This window comes from Chelonus insularis, unplaced genomic scaffold, assembly GCF_013357705.1.
Source record: "Chelonus insularis isolate UGA/USDA-ARS -01 unplaced genomic scaffold, ASM1335770v1 contig_352_pilon, whole genome shotgun sequence".
In the NCBI taxonomy this organism is placed as follows: domain Eukaryota; kingdom Metazoa; phylum Arthropoda; class Insecta; order Hymenoptera; family Braconidae; genus Chelonus; species Chelonus insularis.
Window position 1 is genome coordinate 70,538 of NW_023276517.1, and position 20,578 is coordinate 91,115.

General features: G+C 32.8%; 3 protein-coding genes across 4 annotated transcripts; 1 reads left to right on the forward strand and 2 right to left on the reverse strand.

The window, feature by feature from the left end:
• Positions 1–374: 374 nt before the first annotated feature.
• Positions 375–1,115, forward strand: LOC118066664 (uncharacterized). Its single transcript, XM_035082864.1, has 3 exons — positions 375–513; positions 696–777; positions 853–1,115. The coding sequence occupies exons 1-3, from the start codon at positions 410–412 to the stop codon at positions 1,048–1,050; spliced, it is 384 nt and encodes a 127-aa protein (XP_034938755.1). The 5' UTR covers positions 375–409; the 3' UTR covers positions 1,051–1,115.
• Positions 1,116–1,879: 764 nt separating this feature from the next.
• Positions 1,880–7,716, reverse strand: LOC118066716 (uncharacterized). The gene is made up of 7 exons (XM_035082991.1): positions 7,627–7,716; positions 7,175–7,352; positions 6,481–6,808; positions 6,103–6,406; positions 5,753–5,898; positions 3,703–5,541; positions 1,880–3,594 (listed from the first exon to the last, which is right to left on the reverse strand). The coding sequence occupies exons 1-7, from the start codon at positions 7,714–7,716 to the stop codon at positions 3,438–3,440; spliced, it is 3,042 nt and encodes a 1,013-aa protein (XP_034938882.1). The 3' UTR covers positions 1,880–3,437.
• Positions 7,384–20,316, reverse strand: mlt (tubulin folding cofactor E like protein mlt). Of its 2 annotated transcripts, none has more exons than XM_035082847.1 (7): positions 19,983–20,316; positions 13,141–14,181; positions 12,702–12,871; positions 12,516–12,624; positions 12,345–12,449; positions 10,194–12,197; positions 7,384–7,741 (listed from the first exon to the last, which is right to left on the reverse strand). In XM_035082847.1, the coding sequence occupies exons 2-6, from the start codon at positions 14,167–14,169 to the stop codon at positions 12,045–12,047; spliced, it is 1,566 nt and encodes a 521-aa protein (XP_034938738.1). In that variant the 5' UTR covers positions 14,170–14,181; positions 19,983–20,316; the 3' UTR covers positions 7,384–7,741; positions 10,194–12,044. The 2 variants fall into 2 exon arrangements, with proteins under 2 accessions (XP_034938738.1, XP_034938740.1); XM_035082849.1 differs by lacking the exon at positions 19,983–20,316 and adding an exon at positions 19,394–19,871.
• Between the last annotated feature and the right edge of the window lie 262 nt (positions 20,317–20,578).

Genomic DNA, 20,578 nt, shown 5'->3' on the forward strand with positions numbered 1-20,578 from the left:
CTTGATTGTTTTATTATTTTGTTTTAATTCCTTTACATGAAAAAAAATATTTAAAAATTAATTAGTAATTTTTCAAGTGTGAATTTGAGTATCATTTAGTTTTGATTCTTTGTATTGAGAATATTCTGTCATCAAAATAATTAAAATTCATTATTATAGAGTGACAGATCATTTTCTAGAGTAAAGGCTCGTAAAGAAGGTACACAATCATTATGTGTTCACTGACCGTGAATGAAATGGTCTTAAAATTCATTAAGCGAGAACAAATGACATTATTTTTAATGGTAAAAAGATAGTCTGTTCTGAAGTTTCCTCGAGTAGGTGTCAAAACGTTCCGTCATTCATTCATTGTTTGTTGAAGGAGTATTACGAAAGCTTCTCATGTAATCGTTTTGTATTGTGATAAAAAATGACTATAAAATCTTTACTTAATTGGGGAGGATTAACGAAAAGTATCAGTATACCATCAGACCGATGGCACAGTGGTTGGGATCATGAACACAAATATCATGGGTGAGTGATAAATTGTTAAGTAATTTTTAGTTTTTATTATTTAGAATGATATAACACAAATTCTAACAGAAAATTCTAACTATTATCTACATGATGAGCTCATATTAAAATAATATCATTTTTTATAAATTATATAAAAGTGTATTTTTTGCATCTCGCATTATACTAAAAATATATTCTAGGCATCACAAAGGTGACAAAGGATCAGCAGCATTAAGCGCATTAGCTCTTCTGGCTTTTTTGTTTCTTATCAATGTGATGCAAGTAAATGAAACTGAATTAAATATGAATTCAATTTAAAAATATAAAAGTGAATTAAAAATTCTATTCATTTTTTAGCAATCTCTAAACGAATTCAATACCAACAATAGTGTTCCGAATCCTGCTGGTGGTACAGCTGTGCTTTTGCGAGAAGAAAATGTTCCTGTAGTTGTCACGAATGATAAAAATACCGAAAATTTAAGAGAATTAAAAAAAGTAGAGGATAGTAAAAACAAGGGGTCTATCATGTTCATAAAGGGTGACACGCTTGGCTAACTCATAATGTGAAAATCAATATAATAGACTTGAATTCCTTTCCAACACTTTCTTATAATCAAAAAACTTATAGAGTAATTTAAAATCTTATTTTATATATTTACTTTTGGTAATTATGTAGTCTTGAATGAAATAAAACATCGAAAATGTCGAAACACATAAACATTTTATTTGTTCTTAAATGATATCCATTGGACATCATCCTTTAGAACTGTTAGTATTTTCTTTATTTTGTTTGGTTGATTTTGTAGTCTTATTTACATAACATTAGAAACATTTAAATATTCTTCAAATCTCGCAGTCGTAAGTCTTTAAAAATAATCGTAAACGTTCATGTATTGCTAAGAGGCAGCCTAAATGTCCACTTGAGCGATCAAGCTTTTTTCACTCGAGTTCGCATTGTGACACATAGACTCAAGTAAGACGAGAGTCTGGCTTTTTAACAGAGGTTTATTTTTTATCCTCTGAAAGATTCATGTATTTTTTTTTATGATATTTTTTTTCTATACAAATTAACGTTTAACGATGATCAAAACCTGGCACATTCGATAGCCTTTGATATTGATACTAATTTATAATGTTTGTAGTTTGTTTTAATTAAGATTACATTATGATTCTTACTGCAATGATAAAACGCTCAAACCAGAATAAAGGATGAATTACAAACACTCCAATTATTTTTTTTATTAACATCTAATGATAGATTAATTAAAATTTAATGTCAAGTTCTTCGGTTTAATTAATATTTAAATTTCTTTGCCTTACTCTCAGAGAAAATGATTAATTTTGTTCTTGTTCAAAAAATTCTTTTTACGTTACTTTCCTGGAAAAAAATATTAGTATAAAATTTGTTTAAAGATAAAGAAAAATGATTTTAATTAAAATGTAATAAATATCTTTGCTATTCAATTGTAATAAAATATTGTATCATGTTACTAATGAATTTCTTGTTTTTAATAGAAACAATATATTTTCTCTCAAAGTAGTTAATAATTAGACAAAGAACAGGTCGTTAAAGAACGACAGGTACAGTTCGAACGTCCAACAGGATCTATATCACTTAACGGAGTATCATTTACAGAATATGTGTAATGGTAGAAGGAAACGAGAAAATCGATTCTTCGCAGTCTCAACAATTGTGGTGTATTTTTAACATTTTCATTAACACCACGAAGAATAACCATGTTGAATTATACAGTTAATGATTATTTGACATGAGTGAAGCATACGTAATGCTAATATGTGTCATCACAAAGCTTATTCACACGATGAAATCCAAAATTAACACTTCATTCCACAATTATACAGTCATTAATTTTTAATTTTCATTCAATTGAACACAATTTTTCGTGTAGAAAATATTTCTAAGAGGTAATGTGGGATGGACTATAATTTATATATTTCTTATTATTCATCGAAATTTTAAAATAAAAGACTTTCGTTGAGCAGAGAGAATGAGGTTTAATTTGAAGACTTGAATATGTCTCTACTAGTAGTAATTACCATGAGGAGTTAGGTGAATTCAATCTCCGTTAATTCTTTGATTATTTCTTTATCATTCACTCGATAATATACTTTATTTGTTTTATTCTTACTACTGCGCCAAATTAAATAACGCAATACCAAGAATTTAATATTAAGGAGTTCCGTTGGACTTTCTAAAGGCTTTAACGCGAAATGCGTAATTAACTATCTTATAATGTAGCATGTGGTCTCATAATATTCTTAATTTAAACATTCTTCTTCTCTTATATAATAATCATAATAATAATAATAATCATCATCATATTAATAACCATAATAACCATAATCATAATTATAATCGTAATCATAATAATAGCAATGTAATTTAATTTTTCATATTGAAGTCATTGAAGTCTAGTTATAGCACTAGATCTTTTTTCATCATTTTTCATCAACTTCACTGTTCAGCTTATTAATTTCTATTTTTGCTTTTATACAGAAATAAAAACCAACATATGAAGTAAAAGGTCATAATTGATTATTTAATGACCAGAAATTTGAATTACTTAAACATAAAATCCAAGATAAACAACTCTATTCGTTTTGCTTTGAAAGCTTGCTCATCAATCATTTTTAAAGTTTAATATTCATTTGTCCTATTTATTATCAAAGTTTTTCTTACAACATCCGTTGACCTAATTTAATAAGCTGGACTCTATCCACATTTTTGTTGATAATTGTGAGGCATAAGTTTTTCATCTGGGTCAAACTCGTTACTCTTGATGTGCACCGACTCGAAAATAAAATAGTCCTATATCTAAATCACACTTTAAACAGTTAAAACCATGTCTACTATCATGAAATCAATTCCCAAGTTGTCACGCAGTAAAGCAGCTGTCCTTGAAAATTCAATTAACGTCACTTTACGGTGCATGGATATCATCATTTTCATCCTGGGATATGATACTCGATCTGTTGGATCCAACATCCAAGTCCATAGAAAAGGGCTTCATAGGTCCAAGTAGAGCTTGCGTAGCCCCTTGATCTTCAATGCTTAAACTACACTCCAAGGAGCTGTCACTGAAAATAAAGAAAAAGACTTCTACCAATCATCAAGGTAATCAGAGTATACTCGAGTATTGTCCCACCCATATGAATTAAATATAAATCGTACCACAATCCATTTACCTGACGATACTCGCACGATCACCGGAACTTGTTGGAGCAGTGCAATTATCTCCGTTACAAGCACGTTCCCCATTACTACTGCTGCATGTTGATGAAGCTCTTGTGACGGAAGAGGTTGTCGGTGTTGATGAAGACACATTAGCTGAGGCATTTGAAGAGGAACCAGTTGAAGATTCTCTATTGGTTGCTCTTCGAGACTCTTCATGACACTCACACCTACAGTCTTCAGGTTGAACATACGTAAAACCACCCTTTACTTCATCCTCAGCTCTAGGTATAGTTTGAATTCTTTTCGGCGCTTTTCGACGTTCAGGAATTTCTTCGAAATTTATCCAATTAGTCGGTCGAGCTGGAGCTCTTGGAGGAAGTGGTGGAGGAGGACTAGGGGATTTAGCAACAGTTTTTTTGATAGCATCTGGTACAACACGCTCAGCAAATTCAGTAAACGTATTAGTTGAATGCTTTCTTGGGCTTTTCATTTTAAAACTGTCTTCTCTTGGTAACGAAATTTTCATTTTATCAGTTGGTTTTTCTTCGTGAGTTGTTTGCATTACGAATTCATCTAAAAGAGTAGGATTTATGGGTGTTGTAGATCTTGGTCTCTCGATAGGAATCGTTCTGACTTCTTCCAGCCTCTGTTTTAAAGAACGAATTGGTACAGCGACGCTTTTCTCCATTGGTAATGTTGTTGGTACGTAAGGGAAATCTTCTTCAAAACTTTCCTCATTAAATAAGCCTTTTCTTTCATCAGATAATTCATCAGTGACTTTTATGACTTTATTTCTTACAAAATCTATCTCAGAATCTCTTTCTGACTCAGAACTGTTATGATCCAAGTCAGAAACGACACTAGGAGTTTTTATTAAACCATCTTGAGCTTTAATCGATAAATTTTCTGATATTCTTAGTGGTTCTTCAAATTTTTCGGGTTCTTTCTCAACTCTAGAAGAAGAAACTTCTCTTTCATCGGTCACACTTTTTTTTTTAATTTCCCCAGTGTCTTTTACATTTTCTTGAACCTTTGGTGATAAATTTTCTTTACTTTTTCGTTTAGGTTTTACCATTGCATCTGATTGTTTTTTACTCTCCACTGAATCTCTTGAAGAACTTGCTGACAGCTTGTCTTCTACTTTGCCAAATTCTCTTGATGTAGGTCTCGTCGAAAGATCAATGTGTTTGGCAGTCTGAACACTAATTCGTGAATCAGCTGATGATGTTTTGGAGATTTGGGACTCTTTCGATGCACTTTGCCGTAAAGGACTTTGAGCTTCATCTCTTGACGTTGATTCAATTTTCGCCTCTGTTTTTATTCTTGTCACCGATGCTCTATGCTCAATTGAAGCTTCAGTGACAATGTTACCAGTTCTTGGCTCGCTATCATATTCATCTAATAATTTTGTAGGAGTTTCTAATGGTATAGACACACTTTCTGATGGCAAAGCCTCTTCATAATTTCTTGAGTCTGCATGAAGACTTATAAAAATTGAATCTTCATTTCTACTCGGTCTGCCAGCATCAAAACGAAATTCAACATTTCCAATACTTTCTAATGAAGGATGGCCATCAGCAAACATTATTTCATGTTCTGGAGTACTAACCATATCATCTGTACTCTTTTTTCTTTCTCGCTTTTTAAATAAACTTAATGTCGACGTAAAAACATTTTTATTCTTCGTACTGCCTTTATCCACTGACACACGTTCTCTTGATTTAGATCTACTTCTCAGGCTCTCTGTTGTATCTTTTATTTTAGAAGTTAAGCTCCGTCTAGGTTTCGAAGTTGATCCAGATGATTCAGGACTTGCTGAGCTTCCATCTGCTCTAGCCTGTAAATACGTCCTATATTTTAATTGTTATTTTAATTCTTATTTCGATTGTTTGATAATGATTTTTAGTAATTAAAAAAATTTTTTTGTTTATTTTTGAAGAAAATAATGTTACCGATGTAGACAATTTTATTGAAATAATTTTTAAATAAAAATTTTTTTACTGAGTTATAGCTAAATTAGATTAGTTTTTTAACTTAAAAATTAAACGTACACTAGTTTACCTTGAAAAGAGCAGCAAAACTACTTTTCCTCGAAACTGAAGAAGGACTTGGTGTCCTCGAACCTTCCAATTCACGAACTTTTTGATGCCGGGGCAACTTCGGACTACCTGAGAGACTTGCAATAGATGGAGGTGTTTGAACAACATCTTTAAAATTTTGAGCTTTTTTTCTCTTGTCATTAAAATCTAATGTGGCGGGTTTTTGGATCTCTTGCTGAGGTTTAGCCTCTTTTTCAAATTCCTGTGGTGATTTTTTAATAATTGGAACCTAAAATTATTAATTGATTTATAAAAACTTCGATCAATAATGGCTTAACCGTGGAAAAAAATTTTTAATTAAATGAATATTACCTCAATGTTGATTTTTTCCAATACTTTTTTGGTAATTTCCACTTCTCGTTTGAATATTTCCTTTCTCTCTTCACGTCCACGTCTTCTCGGTTTATCCAATGGATCGGGCTTTAGATTCCCATCAACGATTGGCACTTTTATACTCTCTGGAATCAGAGCCTTCGTCGTATCAGCTTCACGTTTTAACAATATTTTTTCCAAGTCGTCTGTTTCCGGCTTTGAAGTTTCGATCGGAGTTTCTGCGAGCGTTATTTTGCTACCACAAAAGGATGTCTCCAGCTGACACTTGTGTGGACTCGGTGATCTAAAATAAGAGCAGGATCAATAAATGCAAAGAACTAAGAATAAAATATTATACTAAAAAAAATTTAATGATACCTAGAAGACGTGGCAGAAACAACTGAAAGCCTCCCTGAAACACCAGAACCTTGACTTCCAACGGAAGACAATCTGGACGTCCTTCCACTGATATTTAACAAAATTATTTCTGAACAATTGCTATCTTTACGCTCTCGTTCTCTCAAACTCGCACCACATTCAGATTGTGTTCCATCTTCTTTCTTTTTTCGAGCTTTTTTAGAGGCTCTTTTAAGATCCTGAGCATGAATAGGATCTTGAAGATCAAGTTCCTCCGTTGATGATCTCAAATCTTGAACGTCCTCTTTGTAACCTAAAGAAAGCTTGGGTCCAGGTGGTTGTTCAGCTCCTGCAATTTTATTATTAAAAATTGTATGAGATGTTTTCTAATAATTATAATAGCAAAAATAAATTTTTTTTGGAATTATTCTGAATTATACATTTTTATGAATACAAAGATGACTTTAAAAGCGAATAGATATAACATGATGTTAATTAAAAAACTTCATTAACAGGTTCTAACTGGAGATTGAAAACTAAATGTGAATACCCTGTTTTATTGTGTATTAAATATTTCACATTATAATAGCCCGAGTTTATTGAAAAATATTTCATTAAAGATAAAATAAAAACTAGATTACTACTCAATAAAGATAAAACTAGTACAATATTCAGCTTTGTTAAAAATAATTTAATTTTGAATATACATTCTGACCTGCAAGTAACTCAATTTCAGGCGATGATTCCCTGGAATTGTTACTGTCCTCATGGTGAGAAGAACTGCTTGCCCGACTGATGTCGATCCTCGGAGTGCTCGGGGTTTTCAGTGAGCTCCCTGGAGTTACAGGAGATGTCACCTCCACGATGCCTGGCATTCGTACCGTTGGTTCTCCCTGCATTACAATTCAAAAAATCATTCCTCAATGCGCGTGGTTCATCGAGACACTGCTCTTTAATTTTTATCCTTCGAAGATAATAATCGAAGCGATGGTACGGACGGATTTGTCTGTTTTTAACCTTTTGTCACAAAGTTTTGGTACATAATTTGCCTCTTAGACATTGTTTTTGTGTTCTCTTTCAACATGAAGAAGAAGAAGAACCGAGATGAATAGATGACTTCCAGAAAATGAGCACTGTTGTACATTTTTTGTTTGTTGCTTAACTCACGTTTTCCACTTCGTCGGATAGATCCTCGAACGATGCAATCGGTGCTGGTCCAAGCTTCTTTTGGTGTCTGCTCGGGAATCCTGACGCCATTCTTTCTCACCAGTCTCTAATAATTCTGAAATAGAAGAAAAGTTTTTTTAGTATAATCTCGTTAAGCCAAGACTCGTCATTAGCGTCTAACAACTAGGCTATTTTTCTCGTCAAGTTAATCAACAGTGTTAGCTCACTTAGAGCTTGAGGACAAGGTCATTAGTAAAGACAGAGGAAGACATTATTTACTTTTAAAAATAATAAGGAGACTTCAAAAACATTATATTTTAACAGCAGACATAAATACATGCACCATATAGGTTAAAAATGTATTTCCAAGTGCGAATATGAAGTAGTAGGTTTAAAGTGTAAAGGGATTTAGGAATATATTCAGTCCCTAAAGAACACTTGATGTCAAATAGAAAATGGAATGCCTTTGTTTCATGTCTGGTAAGCAATCCAGACAACCATAGTGAATATCATTTTCTTTGTTAAATTTATTACACTCTCGCTTTATACACCCAAGGGACTCATATCCAATTGCCTGTATGCACGCCGACGTTGTTTGCCCAGGGGTATAGTCAAAAAATTTATCTTTGAATGCAAAATAAATAGTAGCAGTGTAATCAACCTATGTATCGACTTTAGCCACTTTACTGTTATTCATTTATTTTATAACGTTCAGTTGGTACTATTTTATTTAACGATTTGGTATATTGATGGTTTTTCTCTACATTATGTTGTTGAGTTTTTTATTTGGCTTGTTTTTTTTTCAATATCAAGTTGATGTTTTTTGTGAAAAAAAAATATTCTTGTGGTTACAATAAACATCAAAATAAATAAAATAACCTTGTATAAAATACTTTTCTCATTTACTTTTAAAGAAAACATTCACTGAAGCAAACTTCTTTTGTTGTAGAGTTATAAAATATAATTCAATAATTTTTTATTCGTGAGTATACAATTTTATTTGTCTATATTTGTTTTCACTATTCTAGATGCACTGATTTACTGATAAAATCGTTTTTTTTAATTACACAAATATTTTTATTTAATCTACATATAAATTAATTTATTAATTAAAATTTTTATTCTATTTAGGTGTATGACGTGAGAGTTACACAGTCTCATGATGAATAAATTCGCACTTGTATGAGTGGTTGTTAATTTTGGAATATAATATAAATTCCAATATAAATGGAATATTACAACATTACAAGGTAACTAAATTCTCTAGATAAAAAATGATTTCACTGTAACTGACATGTATTGAAATTCAATTGCAGAGAGATATAATAAAATACTATTTTGTTGGTGAGTACAAAACTTCACTAATATACACGCTTCTATTAATAGATTCAGAATATACACATGCGAAAAATACATACTTGATCAGAGTCAAACTTGTTAAAAACGCACGCGCTTTACTGAACGATTAAAAAACGTGCAACGGCTTATAGTTACATAGTTAAAGAACATCGAACCCATCTACTACTGATGAAAAAATGAATCGACAAACGAGGCAAAGGGATGAAAAATAAAAAAAACATTCTCTATGAAAGTAGATAAAATGAACTCTTAACTATTTTACTACGATAAATCTGACAATTAAAAAAGTGCAATCATGGCTTTGACTCTAAATCGACAAACCAATGAATTAATTTATGAAATTACTTTTTATCTACTATCTGCAGTGATTCATTTATTCGAATGGATTTGCATTGAAATTGATCGCTGATACCAAGACCTAGGAAGAAAATCTATTGACCTGGTTTTTATTCTAAAAAAGCCTAAATAGTATTACAAGTATATCTGTATAGTATTTAGAGTATTTTGATAATTTCTAAGAAATTGGTATAGTCGGAAACGGAATAAGACAAGTTCAATTTCAAAGGTCAGATAAGAAAGGAACAGGCACAGCTTGGAACGGTATCAGTATCACGATTTATCTTCATTACATGTTGATTGTAGAGTTGCTAAAAGTAAAAGGAAGGATAAGTGACTATAATTAAAAACAATTATTGAAAATATTGGAAAATCAAGTGAGATGGGGAAAACTTCACTGGAGAAAATAAGCATGATGAAAGGAGAGTATATCGAATAGGGAGGAAAATGAATAGTCTTCCAGGCGACCTGAATCCTGCCTCATGACGTCGATCGTCATGACCTGACCGAAGTGTAAATGAGGTCAGTCAACCATGATGTCATAATCGATCGATGTTGGCAGATTTAATTGTATAGGAGTATTTCTCATGTTCGTCTATTGTTAAAACAATCAAACCCTAATCGGTAATTTCTACTTGCTACCCCTTAGTTAAAATACCTCGAGGAAACGTGACGATCAGAGGATTCACGCGACGTTGTCGTGACACTTGGCATATCCGCGCCTGCTCACTCTGTTGCTGCATGAATTTTGATCCTTGGAGCCAAGAATCCTTGCATTCATAGAGAATGCAAGAATCTTCAGCTCATAGAGTCACAATGAAATTGAATAAATATAAGATATTTAATAAGTAAATAATTATTAGTGAACTTACCCCAGTTTAGCTTCCTTTCCTGGCGCACTTAAAAATCGATTGGCTATTCCATTGCTTCCGTGTGTGCATCGACAACACGATACACGACTCGCCCTGCTGCTGCTAATAGTCGTCCCGATCTATTTTTCTATGACGACACTTTGCAACGGAGTGATGTCCGAGCGGCTGATGCTGTTGTGGAGAATACGAGCATGCAAGCCCCTCTCCCTTCACAACCAGTCACATTTTGAAGCAAAGCTACTACTTCCTGGGTACTTTATCATCTGCACTTTCCTCCAACTAACGCGCGAGTGTGTTCTTACTCGTCGCGTTTCATACGTCACTCCCTTCGCGCTCTCGCACGCTGCTCGTACGCGACTAAAGCGAGGGTGAGGCATGTGGGGTAGATGGTCATGGAGTCGACGCGCAAGTTCGGAGTTTTATGAGCCGTGAACTAGAATGTGGCGCCAGTAGAGTTGAGGTATACAATCGATCCGAATTTACCCCTCGTATACTTCATGGGACGTCGAGGGTGATGTCGACCATTACGTTGTGACAACAGATGGAAAGCGTGTAAAACTTACAGCTCAAGTATATACTGCCTTGATTAAATATGAATATTTGCATTATTATATAAAATACCAATTGTTTGTTGATATACAAATGATTTATTAATTGTTAGTACGTACATTTGCGCCAGCACAAAAAAAAACCGAATTATCGCATCGAAAAAAAAATGAGAGCTAAAATTTTATCTCTTTTTTCATTCAAGACTAGACGAAGAGCAATCCTTGCTCTGACGTTTAGTTTTAATTTCATAGTAGTTACATTAGAATAGATAATGATGTATTCTACATAGAGAACAATAGAATAAAATAAATTTTCAAATTTCTAATTATTTTTAAACATCAAAAACAAGAAAAATAACTATAGGGTTTTCTTAACATGCCGACGGTTATACATATTTACAGGGCAGTGTTAGATGCGTCTGAATTACTTTAATACAGGCACAAAAAGTGGCTCTTCTTCACGTTGTTAAAAACATTAATTTGTTATTTTAATTTGACAATTTACTCAAATAACATCGCTTTCACTTTTTTTAATATTTAGACATAACTTATATATGTTGACATATGACTTTTTAACTGACTTTATACTTTTCCAGGCTTTTCAACTGACAGTAATTATACTGTATTAATTACAAGAACCTTGAAAGCGATTTGTTAAACACAACAACGGAAAATATACGCTCTCATACGATTTACGACACTGATCAATTCAAAAACATCAAACTTCGTTGTTGGCGGTTACTCTTTTGACTAAATAAACTTGTCACAGCCAGAGAAATTAGAGTGGATATGCAACAGATTATTTATATAAATTTATTGCAAATCCGCTGTTAAATAAAACAGATTGACAGAGACAAATTGTTTCTTCAAACGTATAAATAACCATAGCTTCTCAACGTGAATGCATCTAATGTCTACAATAGCTTTTATCATATATAAAAATAGTCTATATTTTATCAACATCAACTTGAGAACTATTTTGTCTCTTTGATTCTATAGATTTTGTGGACAATAGTCGTTAGATAAGACTTTTGTTTCACATAAGATGACTTGCTGTTACTTTTCTGATTACATTTTGAAAAGTGTGACAGCGATCGAAGTAACAAATACGACAGTCAATAATTGTTTGGAAATTCCTACAATTGATCTAAGCATAACTGACTTTTGTTTCACTTCCCAATCTTTAATGGATTCATAGAGATCATACGTATTTACGCTTTTCTTCACAGCATAATCATCGATAGTGACCTCGTAAGTTTCTATTCGGACGATATTCACTTTTATTGCTTCAGTTAGACTTTATTTAAGAACGAATTGATGATGTACTTGATGATGTTGACACAAAGCGATTCAACTTGCTGTCAATTATTATCTCATCACCGTTTCTTATGTTGTATCGATATAATTGTTTATTTGGATACAGCATCTCTTCTGGTCCATATTGAGCTTTCATTACCTGTAAATTATATTCATAAAAACTTTAAAAATTACTTCAATCACCATAAATTTCAAGACTTAATTAAGACGATTTATTATTTAATAACCTAAACTTGGTTAAAGTATTTATAATAAAAGTAATTAAAAACTTGATAAATATTCATACTTGATCAACGTAAAAAAGTCTCATTCTGTTGGCTGGAATTTTCACCATTGACTCCAATTTAGTTTTTAGTTCAAAAACTGTTCTGTATACATCAACACAGCGTACCTGAACAATAAGTGTAAATTATATTTAAGTAAAACATATGTCATTAAAAAATAATCTTAAATTTACCTCCACAAGGTCTCCGTATGTAAACTTGACTTTAACTCGCTTTTCTGGTGTAAGGTCAACATTAACTAAAGGATCTAATTTTCCATGGATACCAACAAGCTCCGCGTACCTAAAAAAAAGTAATAAAAAACAATGAATTTTTTGGTATTACAAGGTGAAATATTCTGGTTATAGAAAAATAAAAACCTTTCTGGTCTGTCCGCTTCCGGTTTGTCCATGTAGTACCGAATAAATGCTCTTTCAGCGTCCTCGCGTTCTTGAGAGGAAATTACCCCACCACCATTGAGTGTTTCCACATTAGGAAGTCTTGCAATGAGTAACTGCCGTCTCTCATGTTCTGTGTATTCTCGAGGACTCTGTAATCACAATAATAAAGCGTTATCGATTCTATCTAAATTGTATCAGTATCCAATAAACCAATAATTTAAGGAGATGTCGACAATAAATTAATCAATTTATCCTCTAATTTAAATTCAAACTCATTTAAATATTTAACGATTGCTTTGAGTAAAAGTTGAAATGTAAGAATATACATTTTTAATACCATTAATACTGGATTATTTTATTTTGCAGATTGGATGAGTATTTATTTAAATATTTACTCAAGAAAAAATTAATTATTTACCTCGAAAAGTGGGCAACCCTGCATTCGTAGAGATTTGAGTGCAGGAAACCGAGCGAGTCTTTCAACTTCATCCCAGGTAGACAAAAGAGTACCATTGACATTGAGAAATCTCAACATTCTAAAAGGATCATGTGGAGATGAAATTTTATTTCCAGTATTTTCACATTCACTCTCACTTCCATTATATTTTTTCTCCTCTCCAAATATTCTCTCTGGTGTAACTGAATTTTCCTGAGCTTCTTCTTGCTCCATAAATTTTTCAACATTTTCATTTTCATCTTCCTTAGGCTTTTCTGTAGTAATTTTATTTTGTGACAAATTTTGTCCACTATAGTTGTGATTTTCTTCTTCATCTAAAGCAAAAGACCTGATAGGACATTCAGCAAGAACGAGGCTTTCAAGATTAGGAAAAGAATAGCCAAGTTTGCAGATTTCTGACCAACTTTCGACGGGATTTCCAGTAAAATGGAGTTTCTTCAAAGATTTATTTCTATTTTCTGGAATTCGATGATCTAAGTCGACAGTCTTAAACTCATTTAATGATAGATGAAGTTCTTCTAAATTTTGTAGAAGTCTTACTAAATCCTGAACTGTCCCCCAAGAGATTCTGGTTCCATTTAGAACTAGATTCCGCAGGGATTCGTATCTGCCATCTTTAATTTCTAAAGCTTCTGCTAGACTATTGAAACTCAGATTGACAAATTTTATTTTTGGCATGTGTTGAAGTATTCCAAAAACTTCTTCCCATTGTGATAATTTATTTTGTGCCAAGTCCAACTCCTCTACATTTTTGCACTTGTTCTTTAATTTTTCTGCATCATTACCAGCACATTCAATGTCACAGTCTTGAAGAACAAGTAAAGCAGGAACTGTGTGTCGTGGTGACTTCTTAGGAATAAAAATACTGACTGACAGAGTGCTTTTTGGTGATCCTGATAATTCAGTTTCTTCATCAGTTAATGAGCACTCGGAGCAATTTTCTGCTGTGCTCCCATACTTCAACTCCAGTGCTTCTAGGAGCGATGGCATCTTTACAGCATTCTGTAAAAAATATAATAAATGTAATACAAAAAATAACTATAGGAACAAAGAAGTATCCTTGATACTTTGAAGGATAAATTAGTGGAAATGGATGGGGAAAAATGACAAATAAAATGGCAAAGCTCTCGAGGGCAACAGCATTGGAGACAGAGAGAGGACTAGATGAAAGAGATATAGAATCTTGTCTGACCATATTGGCTAAGGTCGGAGCATTGTATTTTTTGCAGTTGCAAACCGGTACTGTGATTCCCTCAAGCTCTTCGTATACAATCTCAGCACTTGGCTAGTCTAGCGTTAGTATACTAGAGTTGGAATACTTTTGTAACCTATAATTGTTAGTATATAACATTCATATGTATGTGTGTAACACGTGTGGAGTGCTAGATACTCAGCCTTTCGCCCACGCAACGTGCAAAATCGCTTGCAGGCCTAGGAAATCCAACCGGTTCTGTCTGGTTAACAGAAACTAACTTTATATTTCTCTCTCACTTCACGGATACTTAATAAATTATTCTAATCACTATCTAATATCATTTAACAAGTGTAATAGGATATTTCTTTTCCATTTATTCATGATATTTTCCATCAATTTTTCTAGTGATGACTCATTACTACCATCATCAAATCATAATGACCGATGATTCAAAACCCACCAATGTTTGAAAACAAAGCTGCGAATTTAGATATTTTATTTAACAGAGTTTTATTAAGACGTAATTTCACTGGATCATCAATCTTATTGTTTCTATTGTTTTCAATAAAATTCAAAGTATGAAGAAATCGTGGGTATTGCAGTCTGGAGGATTGCAAACAATGCGGTTGTGAGGTCATGATCCTCCATTTTCAAGGTTATTGATTATTTCATTTTTTTCGGAGTTTCTCACTTTTTTGGTATTTTTTTCAGGTTAATTCGGAGAATAGAAGAAAGATGTTAAAGTACGAATTCCTAAGGTGTTTCCATTACTAAATGTCACCGAGTTCGACGTTCGTTTTTAAACCTGATTACGTCAGATGGTTCATGCCAACAGAACAGAAGGTTTGGCAAAATGCCTGATCTTCCTGCTTTTTTTTACTAAGCTTATTTGATACATCTTCATGAAAGGATAGAGGACTTTCCATCGTGCTACGATTATTCAGAAATGCCAGGGAAAGCATCTTGCAAATTTCCCAGGTCGTTGGATACTTGACGAAGCATTCTCTTTGATGAGCAATGGTAAGAAATGTGTCTAGATAAATTAAACTATATTTTCTACAAATTAGTTTCAGGTCTTTGTCAATTATCTCGAATCAAATATTAAAGTTGCTGAGTTGCCTTTTTCAAGTACTCCTAAATTAAGTGTTTGAAGACGATTGTTTTACAACAGCTTTAAAAAATAATAAAAAATGTTATTCGTGTTTCACAGTGTTTTAAGAATTTTATCAACCTTTTGTTTTGCTTCAGGTGATAAATTAAATGAAGAAAACATTTTCACCTACATGACAAGAAAATACTTATCATGTAAAGACAATTCAAAAAAGCTTTTCATTCTTTTTCTCGAATAAGAGGGTATTCTTCTCCATTAGTACTTTTTTTTAAAAGGGAAAGAATATAACCACTCTTGAGCAGTGAGAGCAGTTTTTAATCCTATTAAATATCATCAATAATTCAACTTTACTACTTCAATTTTTCTTTTATTTCAAACGTACCTTGTTTCTCTATTTACGATTAGATAACTTTCCATAAATCTAACTTATTTCTGACTCTTAAAGTCATCTCCTATTAAATTATATTAACTTGTAATGTTATAGGTCGACTGATATAAAAAAACAAACATGAATATATGGAGTTGGAAGCATTAGAATAACTAGTGGCGTACACCTCTCGACATGCACGTCTTATCTCTGTACGTAACGTCGTTCATACGTACGATAGGTTCAACGGCCATGCGAAATTAACTTTCTCCAGGCTTAGATGAGAAGTGTGGTGGTGCAGTCAGAGGAGAGGGAAGCCTCTGCTATACCAGAACCTGTGGCGTGCATTGCTCCGAGTTATAGGCACATTAGAATCGTGACAGCGACTCCTTGTTCATGCTGCGCGCCATTTAATGCATCGGGTGACGCGAAAGTATGTCCCTACTATGGATATTCAGTGAGTAAAAGGAAACTGAAGGTAACAAAGACTGACGATATCAAGAGAAAGAGAAGCAGCGAAATTACTTTATTTTCCAGTTAAATTTTTTAGCAAACCATTTCAACCGAGTAGCGGTCAATTGATTTGTGCAATTTATAACTTGACAGCAGGTGCGTCACGGTCTCATTCGTTTCGTTCGGTTGACTTTATTCCTGATACACGTCTCTCCACATGTTGAAAGTTGAATTTTAACTTATACCAATTTATATTATGTGTTTACGTGATTGTGATGTATCTATTTTCCGGTGTTTTTTTAACTTTATCCTCTGTTTTTTATTTTTTTAATCACGTTCTCTAGTTAATTTTTTTTATCTATTTTTTCTCTACTGCAGCTCTTCAAACGGATATTAACAATTTTCCACGCTGCCACAGGGAGACTTATCGACGTCTACTTATGCAATTAGTCGTCATGCAACCGACATTTCTCTTTCTATTCAACAGCTGATAATTAAACCTTGCTATGATCTTGCTGCAATTATTTTACTACAAGCTTTTCGAGCTCAATTAATTTATTTCTCTTTTAAAATAATAAGAATTATAGTCATTCATATAAATGATAAAAACATTAAAATTTTAATTTTTTTTGTTATGTTTCAACAACTAAGTCAGGTTAAATATATTTATTTAATTCATTACTCCAATTAAGTATTATATGGTACCATTGTTATCCTCATTAAATTGTCAGGTATTGTTTACCATTGATTATCAATTCTATAAAAATGAACTGATTATCATTTATAGACTTGGTTATGATAATAATTGTCGATAACATTGATAAGATCTACGAGCTCTATTATGTTAGAATTTTTTTAATCGATACAAAGTAAAAATATTTGTATACATGACAAAGGCGATGACGTAAAAATAACAGGCAATTTGGAAAATGGCTATAGAATCTATATAATATTAGATCAGCTATTCATACAGTTGAAGATGTTGCGCAGTTACAAGTTTAAAATATGAAATGCAGTCATCAATGTAAGTAAGAATAGTTTCAATTATCACATCAACATGATTGAACCATCAACATTTTTTTATTATTTATCTAGATGCAGTCAGAAGAAAGAATATCGATAAGTGTGGATTAATGCATTATTACTTATTGAATAATTCACGAGGATGTTAAGCGTTTCTCTTACGAAATGTCAAACAAAAACGTTTGCAACAGTGTGACTAGGTCACTCGTGAATTGCATCTGCTTCTTCTCATCCGCCTCTACTCTTCTAGCTTTACTATATATCGCCACGCCAACATTTTACACTGACGAATAGAGCGAAGCCCTCGTCTAATTACAACTATGCTTGCAAAGGTCGAGATACCCAAGCTCTGGTGTTGAATTCCAACTCATCGTGCTGATAGTTTGAGAAGGAGAAGAATAAGAAGAAAAAAAAGATCTTTAGATGCAACTCTAACCCCCAGTTAAATAGAAATCTATTAAAGCCTCATCTACATCCGTTAATCTGACCTAAATCTGACGAGTGATCTTTAAAAAAGTAATCGAAGGTTACTGGGTTGCTCTCCTGCCAAAATAGAGCTGGAGACAGTGACCTATTTGTGTCAACATATAGTTGATCATAACTTAATTCAAGAAACCAAGTGACCTAGTCAGACAAAATAGCCTCATGCTTACTCTCATTTCAAACGTCTAAATCATCCAACTCACTGAGATGTTTGCGGTTTTTTTTTAAATCTGTTTTACATAACGTAATAAAAGTAAAAAAATACCATAGAAAATTGTCCCCAAAGTACTCAATTATATGTAATGTGGAAACATCACGAATAGAACTTACTGCGCAGATTATTGCCATCAGTCTCGACCAAACACTTGAGTTACTCACTTCCAAGGCTATTCACTATCTTTCTTGTGCACGTTTTCTACGTTGTATATGCATGGAACGTTCCTTTGTTCGATTTATACAGGGACCAATATTTCTCTTCTTTCTCAACCTCAACCTAGGAAAAAGTTAAAGAGAGAACTAGATAGAATGAGGCGAGGGGAAGAATAAAGAGAAGAAAGAACAACCCGGATGCTTCGTGTTCTCCATGATTTCTCCCTCTTTTTCTAGTTTATCGAATTATATCTTGGTTACCTTTTAATTTTTATGTATTTAATTTAAATTTCAATGCTTTCAGATGATCATAAAATTTAAATAATTCTAGTAAAATGAAAAGACTCGTTCTTGTCAAAGATTTATTAGATTTTCTCTTTGATTCTTTCACTTTTTAGTCTTTTTGGAGAAAACTAATCTTTATTTCTTTTTACTATTAACAATTAAGTGATGACATATTTTTTCAATCATATGATCTAATATTTTACATTTTAAATCATCATAAATAATGATCTTCTTCAGGATCTATGTAGAATAATTCATCAGCTCTGTCAAATTAGAGGACAATAACCTTTTTGTTTCTCTTTTTGCTCCAACATTCAATTCCACATACATACTTATAACAATAAAATGCATTTTCTTGACTAGTCCACTCTCGCTTTCATATGGATACAAGTAAATAGCCGTGGCGAGTAATAGTAATTTGAGTGCGCTTTCGAAATGAATGTGTAGCGCATGAGAAACGATCGCAATAACGTTGTTTTACGAAAGCCAATGCTCTATTGGCCTTGAGAGCTGTCCGTTATGCTAAGTGATCCTGTCATAATTATAAAATCATCTCAATAAGTGATATTTATTCTCCACTGACATTTATCGCGGAAATGTAAATTGATACACAGAATGCTGATTACAATGCATAGTATTAGAAAATAAGATTGACAAGAAGAAGGATAAATTGTGAAAATAAAAAAAGCAACTGGTTCCAGGTAATAATTTTGATTGCCAGCCACAAATCGTAGATTGGTAAACCAAGATTTCCAATTATTATTTTTTGAAGTTATTTGACTTAAAGTAGAAAGGAATGAATGGCGTAATTCAAAACTTTCATCATTATAAAAAACTAATCTCACTGCGATCTCTTTTTTTTTGTAATAATCATTCTCATTTATATGAACCTGGTTTTTAAATACGAATGAAAAAATGATTTAAATACCTGCTTGACATTTTACAGATTCTTTTGAACGGTATTTTACGTGAGATTCTCACAACAACGTCTATATGCCACGTGAGAACCATCATTATTCCATCTCTATCTGCGCAACCTCACAACTAAATTCAACAAGATTTTCCACGGCAGTACCATCTTCAAGAATCTTATATAATGCTATTTTTTGCACTGAACTTGATGTAGTAATCACTTATGCAAAATGTTGATTTGCACGTTCCAACGATTGTCAACCACTTGTCATTGAAATTTAACATAAAAATACACCTTTTTTAGCATGGATTTTTTTATAGTGTACTTTTTCCTGAGAACACTGATGCAAAATACCCAGCTACCTTTACTAGCCACGGAGGGAGTCTAGAATCGATTATGACCTCACGTATACCGGGGTTACGAGTTTTGCGCAAGATATAACTTTTATTTTGATGATACAAATTCAATCTCTAGAACATGCTGTCACTTAAGATATTACGTGTCTTCTGCTTTTGTTGATATAAGTTGACAATTAGGTCAGGGACTGCTAGAAGGTCCAAAGGGTAGATATACAAAACATCAGCCTATTTCTAGATCTACTCACTGTTCTGCACGTTTATTTCTGCGTCCCACGACGTTAGTAACTCCAACAAGTAAATATTGTATTTTCTATTTAGCTCAAACGTTACTTATAACTCACGTTTAACTGTTTTAATTCCGTTTGGTTGAAAAAAAGACCTTGACATCTACGTGGACCTACGTATGAATTATTCACTTTGCTAATCTACGTACTGTTTTGTCAAAAAAATAGAAAAAATTCAAAAAAACAAATGATTTAAAGAAGAATTAATTTGAACTCAGGGGAAACACAACAGGCGTAATGCTCTGCTTGCTGCCCACCGTTCAACTGGCTTCTTTGTTTAGTAAACAGAAACAGCTGAGTTGAACTGACGGCTGCAATAGTGGAGGTGGTAAGCAGAAACATGGTTGCAGTCTATCTTTTTATCGACCGCGATGGTTAGTTATATGTAAGAGAAGGGAGTACACTGGTAGAATAATAGTAGGGATATAATAATACAAAGCTCAATGATTTTGCACAAAAAAGAATAAAGAAGGATATAATTTCTTGTCTTTAATAGATTTACCGATTCAATGACGATTCATTTAATTGTTGTAATTAATACACAACTACAAGAATTA

What these genes read in the sequence shown, in the direction of transcription:
- LOC118066716 (XM_035082991.1), bottom strand. Translation starts at nt 7,716, where the DNA reads ATGGCGTCAGGATTCCCGAGCAGACACCAAAAGAAGCTTGGACCAGCA. An exon ending in TATCCGACGAAGTGGAAAAC is followed by an intron (nt 7,353 to 7,626) that starts GTGAGTTAAGCA and finishes ATTGTAATGCAG; the next exon opens with GGAGAACCAACGGTACGAAT. An exon ending in GATCGTGCGAGTATCGTCAG is followed by an intron (nt 3,595 to 3,702) that starts GTAAATGGATTG and finishes CTTTATTTTCAG; the next exon opens with TGACAGCTCCTTGGAGTGTA.
- LOC118066664 (XM_035082864.1), top strand. Translation starts at nt 410, where the DNA reads ATGACTATAAAATCTTTACTTAATTGGGGAGGATTAACGAAAAGTATC. An exon ending in CATGAACACAAATATCATGG is followed by an intron (nt 514 to 695) that starts GTGAGTGATAAA and finishes AATATATTCTAG; the next exon opens with GCATCACAAAGGTGACAAAG. An exon ending in TTCTTATCAATGTGATGCAA is followed by an intron (nt 778 to 852) that starts GTAAATGAAACT and finishes TTCATTTTTTAG; the next exon opens with CAATCTCTAAACGAATTCAA.
- mlt (XM_035082847.1), bottom strand. Translation starts at nt 14,169, where the DNA reads ATGCCATCGCTCCTAGAAGCACTGGAGTTGAAGTATGGGAGCACAGCA. An exon ending in GAAGCGGACAGACCAGAAAG is followed by an intron (nt 12,625 to 12,701) that starts GTTTTTATTTTT and finishes ACTTTTTTTTAG; the next exon opens with GTACGCGGAGCTTGTTGGTA. An exon ending in CATACGGAGACCTTGTGGAG is followed by an intron (nt 12,450 to 12,515) that starts GTAAATTTAAGA and finishes CTTATTGTTCAG; the next exon opens with GTACGCTGTGTTGATGTATA.